Here is a 7,067-nt window from a genome sequence, read left to right as displayed (position 1 = left end):
CTGGGGAGGTGGTGCTCACCCCTGTGGCCTGGGTGCCATGCCCTGCTCCTCTGTGACCTCTGTCACCTGGAACGTGCAGACTGGGGTCAGCTGCAGCGAGGACCCCACGCTGCCCACCCTGGCGTGGTTGGCTCTGCCCTCCCCAAGCTTCTTCCTTAAGGTGGAAGCCGAGGACATCTGCCGTCTGGGGCGGGGGGTTTACCCACCTGGTTGATGCACAGCACCGGGCTCTGGAAGGTGCCGCTCAGCCGGCGCAGGGCGGCCCCCAGTGCCTGCAGACACCTGGCCCTGGGGACAGAGGCCGTGCCATCAAACTCGCAGCGGAACGGGGCGGCCACGGAGTCGATGACCACCAAACGGGCCATCCCCCGAGACAGCAGCGTGGGCACCTTCTTCCTCACACACTCCAGGAGGGTGTCCTGGAAGCCGAGGGGGTGGCGTCACCGCCCTTGCTGTTGGTGTCTCCCCGGCTGCCCTGTGCCGAGGGACCCCTGACGCCCGTCCCTTTACTTCTCGAGTCTCCAGTGGGGCCGACAGCCCGTGGGGCCGTCACAGTGACCGGGCCTTCCTCCCTCCGTGGCCCCGTGCCAGGCACTGAGTCTGGACGCAGCCACGCCGCGAGGCTGACTTGTCACGGCCACGGTCCTGCCAGGCGGGTGTGGGGGCGCCCTGCCCCCTGCCCAGCAGCCCCCAGTGCAGGGAGGAAGGAGGTAGTGGGGTGGGGCCGCCCGTACTGTGAAGTGCCCCCGGGCTCTGCCCACCCTCCGGGGCCTCAGGCCTGCCCCTCGGAGCCAGCTGCCCCGTGGCCTGGACTTGGGCCCTGGTGCCCAGTGACCACGCGCTGGCCGGCCCCCCTGACCGAAGCCCCGTCTGTGCTTCCGTCTCTAGGGCGTCTCCAGTAGAGCCTCTTTCTGTGGAAAATGACAGCAGCAGCGGCCTCGAGGACGCCAGTGGTAATGTGAGTCCCCCCCCCCCGTCCCCGTCCCCGCGGGGGGCTCCAGGGGTGCCTGGGGGCTGGGCAGGTGGGGGCCCCACTGGGCAAGAGGCTGGAAGCCTTCCGCCCCCAGAGCTGTCTTCGGAACCACACTTAGGCCACCGTGGGTCTCGGCGGCCTGGCCCTGACGGCGGCCCTCTCTCGCAGTGAAGCCACCCCTGGTCTTGGCCTGGAAGAGCCAGGACGACGCTGCTTGTTGCCGCCAGGGGCAGCCCTGTGACAGCCGGGGGACGGCCACCGAGGCTGGAGGGCCCTGGAGCCGGAGGCCTGCAGCACTAACCTCGTCTTCCCCCGTGTCCCCGTGCCACGGAGCACACTGTCCCACTAACAACCGCACTGCTCGGCGGGACGCGCGTCGCTCGCACAGCCATGGCCACGCTTGGCCCCTGCAGGATGGCGGGGTGGGCGCGGCCTCCCTGCTGGGCCGCGGTTCCCAGAGACCCGCAGGCCACCTGTGTCCTGACCCTCCGTGGAAGAGGCCGTGGCTGCCGTGGCCGCGGGCCCCGTGGGCCGCGCTTACCGTGCGCCGCGCTTACCGTGCTACTTCCCCAAGCTGTGTGAGATAGGTTTCATTGTACATTTTTTAAAAATTAAAAGTTTATATACCTTACCCTTTGCTTGTGATTTTTTTAACAATCTTTAAACAGGGGGAGGCCCACCGGGATCAGGGGGCTCTGCTGGCTGCTGCTGACGTGCCCGGGAGCCGGCCCCACGCAGAGGCCTGCCTTACTCTCCTCCGGCGTACTGCTGTGTCCTCACTTGCCACCTTTCCTCGCGGTCCTTTGCCGCCGTCCTCCATCCCTCCGCCTCAGTGCGCTACGGCGGCAGCCGGCGGGGCCCCAGCTCCGCTCCTCCTGCCTGCTGGACCTGCCCTGACCTCCCACCCCGTTGTCCCCTCCCTGGGGGTTCCCGCCACTGCTCTCTGTGCACCGGCAGGGACATGTCACTTGCTGATGCTTCCAGATCTGTCCCCCGAGTGCTGTGGCCAGGTGGCAGTCAGCCATCTGAGGGGCTTGTTGGGGCTGGGGACCTGCTAGGCCCTGGCCAGGTTGTGTCCCGGGGGGGCTCCTGTGCCCTGACGGGGGGCTTTCTGCTCCGCCAGAGGCAGAAATAAAACCCAGTACAGACTGCTCTGGCTGGGACAGCTGGCCTGGACCGCAGGCCCTGTCGTGTGGGCAGCGGACACCACGGGGTGGCCGGTGGGAGGTGCCCCCTGCAGCTGCGGCCTTTTCCAGGGGACTGAGCACCATGACTGGGGGCGCAGGTCAGGGCAGGAGGCGCTGTGCTGGGCACCCCTGCGCCCGCAGGGCCGCCCTCCCCCACTCCTTGTGCGGGGGGTGACGAGTCCCACAGGATGCCTGGTCCGAACGGAATTTCAGGTACCGGATCGTGTGGCTCTGAACGTGTGGCCCGCGTGTGCAGGCACGTGTCTCTGCTGACGGGTACTGGGGCTGGCCCGGGGTCTCGTGTGTGGCCCTGCCCACTGGACTGACCTCCCCTCGGCACTCAGGGCCCGAGAGACACTCACCACGTCGGCCACGTGCTCAACAAAGATCTGGTTGCCAAATTTTATCCTGTCGACCACGTCTCCCGGCACGTCCGTCCGCAGGCGCCGCTGCTGAGCCATGAGCTGCTGCAGACGCGCGCTGGGGAAGACATCTTCCGTGCAGATGTACACAGCCCCTGGGAAGACAAAGGGCCCCTCCTTGCTGACAGGACGCCACCCCACGGGCCTGTCCCCAGCCTGTCTCGAGTGGAAGTGAACGGAGTTATCAGGGCTCAGGCTTCTGGCAATGCCCTTCCGGAGCACGCAGGGCCATCCCTCAAAGGCTCTGCTCTCGGCTCCTTGCTCCATCCGGGCCTGCCCGGCGACAACCATGTCTGTGTGTGACTGGAAAAGCCAGTCGGCAAACAGCGGGTCACGCGTCCCCAGAAGCCCGGACATGCTGGGGCAACAGCCCGGCCCGGGCCTGGATCTCCGCACCGGGGAATGGACCCCAAGCCCACAGCTAGAAAGAACTGGGGGCTGTCCGAAGTAAACCCTAACATTTGTGGCAACTGATTTTCAACCAAGGTCCCCGGACAGTTCAACGACAGATTGGTCTCTCCACCAAATGGCGCTGGGACAGCTGGGTCCCTGCAGGCCAGGTGCTGCCAGGGCACCCAACTCCGAAGAAAACACGGGAAGCCTTTGTGACCTTGGATTCAGCACTGGATTCTCAGATGTGACACCAACAGTGAGCAAAGGCAGAGAGAGAAACTGCACTTGATCGACACGGTACCATCAAGAAAACGAAAAGACACCCCACAGAGAGGAGAAAATACAGGAAATTCCGTGTCTGGGAAGAGTCCCGCAGCCACGTCATACAGAGAGTTCTTACAACTCAACCACAAGGGCGCCTGGGTGGCTCAGTTGGTTAAACGACTGCCTTCGGCTCAGGTCATGATCCTGGAGTCCCTGGATCGAGTCCCGCGTCGGGCTCCCTGCTCGGCAGGGAGGCTATTTCTCCTGTCCTTCACACACTCCCTCTGACCCTCCCCCCTCTCATGTGCTTTCTGTCTCTCTCATTCTCTCTGTCTCAGATAAATAAATAAAATCTTTAAAAAAAAAAAAAAAAAAACAACTCAACCACAAGACGACCCAAGTCAGAAACCAGGCAAAGGATCTGAACAGACCTTTCTCCACAGGAGACGTGAGATGGTCGACGGGCCCGTCAGGAGTCGCGAACACCCTCAGACATCCGGAAATGCAGATCAAATCCACCGTGGGACCACCGCCCACCCACGACGGTGGCTCAGATCACAAACTCCAGCGTCGGCGAGGACAGTGCGCTGATGGGGGTGGCATGCCGGCTGGCGGCCCCTCACCCACTCAGATGCAGCACGTGCACGGGACCCCACGGTCCTGGGTGTGCGCGTGCTCACGAGCCACGTACGCCAGCGTTCAGAGCAGCACTGTCCACAAAAGCCACGAGGTGGAAGCCACGTCACATGGACGGGTGGATGGGCAAACAAACGTGCTCTGGACACACAACAGAATATTGTTCAGCTGGAAAAGGGACCCGAGTACGACACGTGTTCCAACGTAACGAACCGTGCCAACATCATGCCGAGGGAGGGAAGAGAGACCGCAGAGGTTACGACCTAGGATCTCACTTCCGCGAGACGTCCGGAACAGGCGAATCCCGGGGCAGGAAGTGGAGCCGGGACTGCCAGTGGGCAGTAGGGAGGGCCCGTGAAATGTTCTAGAATTAGGCAGTAGCGATGGAAACACAGCTCTGTGAATACTCTAAAGAGCACTGAATTGTACGTTTTAATTTTATGGTACGTGAACTACATCTCAATTTTTTAAAAAAAGAAACAGCTGGTATTCTGGTGGAGAGCTGGCTCTGCCCCCCAGGGCCCCCAGCGGACTCGGGTCCCTCACCCGCATCGGTCGCTGCACAGCCTCAGGCAGGGGAACCGGACGAACCAAAGGACCCACACCACGTATGCACACGCACCCTGTTTGTGCCTAGCTTTGACTTTGATGTAACTGTGTTTTGGCAGAATTTCACACTTAAGAGACGGATACGTGGCGGGACGAGAACCACCAAGCCTGTAGCGAGCGCCTGACCATCAGCATCTCCTTAACCTTCCTGGGCACATTCCAGACCATCCCTCGGGAAATGCCTGCAGACACGGCTGAGCCCCTGACCCTGTCCGCCCTGGGGGCAGCTGGGTGTGACTGTGCTGGCCGGTCTGGGGAGAGCGGGCTGGATGGAAGGTTCAGCGTGGAACTGAGCCTGTCTGCGCAGCCCCAAAGCCCCTTTACCCCCCTGGGTGTGTGGTTGGGAGAGGCACAGGGCCTCGCCGTGCTGCCCCCACCCGCTACAGGCCATGGTGCCTTCTCCAGGGTGGCCCCGGCAGATGGTGATGGGCCAGGGAGAGAGGGGGCTCCATCAAGTGCAGGATTCAAATAAGTCCAGAGTGTCTTCACCATCCTTTTCAAAATTAGGGCTCTCCGATCTCACTGGGTTAAAGGAGTTATTTTGTCAGGAAAACGGGCATCTTGGATGCCACATTTAATGTCACAGTAACCTCGGGGCCACCTCGGGGCCCGGGACACCCGCCTGGCTCTCTCCAGGTCCCCCCTGCCACTGTGGTCACATCTCCTTTCCCCGGGGCTAAAGCCTGTGCGGCCGGCCCATAGCCCGGCATCTGACGGACGTCCCCAGAGCCTCCTTGGCCACCCAGCAGCTCGGCTCCCCACAGCCTCATGCCCACCAGTTCCTGGCTCTTGGCGTCCCTGCTTCTGTCTGGCAGACGCGGGGGGCTCCATGCAGAAGCTGGAAGCACGGGCCTCTGATCCCCAGTGCAGCCCGCGTGGTATGATGTGGCTGTCACTGAGAGGCTCCTGGGTGGCATGGCGGTGGTGGAGGGGTGGAGACCCCCCAGACCAGCAGTGGACGAGGCAGGCTTCTCCATGGGGCAGGGTCACCTCAGGCCAGGGTTCGAGCGAGCGTGCAGGCAGCTGAGGGGCCACGCTGGGCCTGCCGTGTCCCAGAGTGGGGGACACAGGCTCTGCTGCGGGATGTTTTCAGGGCATCCGGTGCCAGGAGGGGTGGGCCCAGGCAGCTCCGAGGACCCGAACTCGCGGTGCCCTTCCTGCTCCCCCAGGCCAGGCCCGCCCTGAGTACGGACCCAGCCTGGACACAGATGCCAGTGGTTAACTGCTCATGTGACCCATCCAGGAGAAAGGGGGTCTGCTGGGCCACAATGTTGCAGGCCATCGTGGCGTGAAGGAGACCAGGCTGAGAGAGCTTCAGGATCAAGACTGGACGGCCAGCCCTGCACTCCACACCCGGCCTGTCTCGGGCGCAGCACCCCCCCGCACAGGGCCCCGCAGACACACTGGTTGAGCAGACGCAAGCTGGGCATCATCGTGCCTCTTTCATGCTTCCAAGGCCAAGTCCATCCACCCAGCACCAGCACCAGGCTCCTGGCCCTTAGGCCCTCCCGGACTGCACCTCGCACAGAGACGCAGGGACGGGACTGACACACAAATGCCCGCCTCAGGTGTGAGCAGGCGCCGCACGTGGTCGGGAGCCCCTGCCCGTGGCCAGCAGACCCGGCCGGCGCCAGACACCGGGGGTTCATGGGAGCTGCGCAGACCCGGCCCCCCACGAGAGCTCACAGTGCTAACGGGAAGCGGGAGAGATTCCAGACCGAGCGGCCTGCTGCCGGCGCCCCCGCGGGGGGCCCTGCGCATAATCCCGGTGCGTGTCACCGGGGCGGGATGTCTGGCCCCGGCTGCCTCCCCAGCCCGCCATGTGGCCCAGCCTGTCCGGGCAGCAGGGCGCGCACGTGAGCTTGGAGCTGCCGCCGGCTTGTGTGCAGCCCGGTAGCGAGGCGGGACCGTGGGGCGTCAGAGAGGCAGCTACCCAGCAACGGCACGTGCGCCCCAGTGACCTCACGTTTAGTAAAAACAATTTGGATTTTGAACGCTTGAGTGACTCACGCAGGCAGCCTGGAAAAGTCCCTCTACCGCGTAGCCCCCGTACAAATGTCAGCCACACAAAGCAATGCAAGGAGGATGGCCCGGCCCTCGCCACGCAGCACAGACCCGCCCGCCCCCACCTCCCTGGGGCCCCAGGCCCCGCGCTCCTTCCCCGAAGCAGAAGAGCGAAACACTGCTTGCCCGGCTCTGCCTCTGTGGACCGCAGGGTTGGCAGGCTGGTGGTGTGAGCGTGTGTATGAGCGCGTGTGTGCAGGCTCGTTGTGTGAGCGTGTGTACGAGCATGTGTGTGCAGGCTGGTGTGAGTGTGTGTGTACGAGCGCGTGTGCAGGCTGGTGGTGTGAGCGTGTGTGTATGAGCGTGTGTGTGCAGGCTGGTGGTGTGAGCGTGTGTGTACGAGCGCATGTGCAGGCTGGTGTGAGCATGTGTGTACGAGAGCGTGTGTGCAGGCTGGTGGTGTGAGCGTGTGTGCACGAGCGCGTGTGTGCAGGCTGGTGGTGTGAGCGTGTGTGTACGAGCGCGTGTGTGTAGGCTGGTGGTGTGAGCGTGTGTGTGAGCGCGTGTGCAGGCTCGTGG

General features: G+C 63.7%; 2 protein-coding genes across 8 annotated transcripts in view; one reads left to right on the top strand and one right to left on the bottom strand.

Annotated features, from left to right (window-relative positions):
• KLC1 (kinesin light chain 1) overlaps positions 1-1,598 on the top strand; it is a 56,578-nt gene extending 54,980 nt beyond the window's left edge. For all 6 annotated transcript variants that reach the window (XM_044917742.1, XM_021679879.2, XM_044917743.1 and 3 more), the window contains 2 exons: positions 889-958; positions 1,142-1,598. In XM_044917742.1, the coding sequence (XP_044773677.1) occupies positions 889-958; positions 1,142-1,144 (73 nt within the window). In that variant the 3' untranslated portion in view covers positions 1,145-1,598. The remainder of the gene's footprint in view (positions 1-888; positions 959-1,141) is intronic.
• The window catches only part of XRCC3 (X-ray repair cross complementing 3), a 10,830-nt gene that overhangs the window by 596 nt on the left and 3,167 nt on the right, over positions 1-7,067 (bottom strand). The window contains exons 4-6 of one of the 2 annotated variants that reach the window (XM_044917746.1): positions 2,523-2,677; positions 207-419; positions 20-66 (exon numbers count right to left, since the gene is read on the bottom strand). In XM_044917746.1, the coding sequence (XP_044773681.1) occupies positions 20-66; positions 207-419; positions 2,523-2,677 (415 nt within the window). The remainder of the gene's footprint in view (positions 1-19; positions 67-206; positions 420-2,522; positions 2,678-7,067) is intronic. The other variant, XM_044917745.1, reaches the window with a different exon arrangement.

This window comes from Neomonachus schauinslandi, chromosome 9, assembly GCF_002201575.2.
Source record: "Neomonachus schauinslandi chromosome 9, ASM220157v2, whole genome shotgun sequence".
NCBI lineage: Eukaryota > Metazoa > Chordata > Mammalia > Carnivora > Phocidae > Neomonachus > Neomonachus schauinslandi.
Note: the sequence above shows the minus strand (reverse complement) of the source record. Positions and strands in the feature narration are given on the sequence as shown.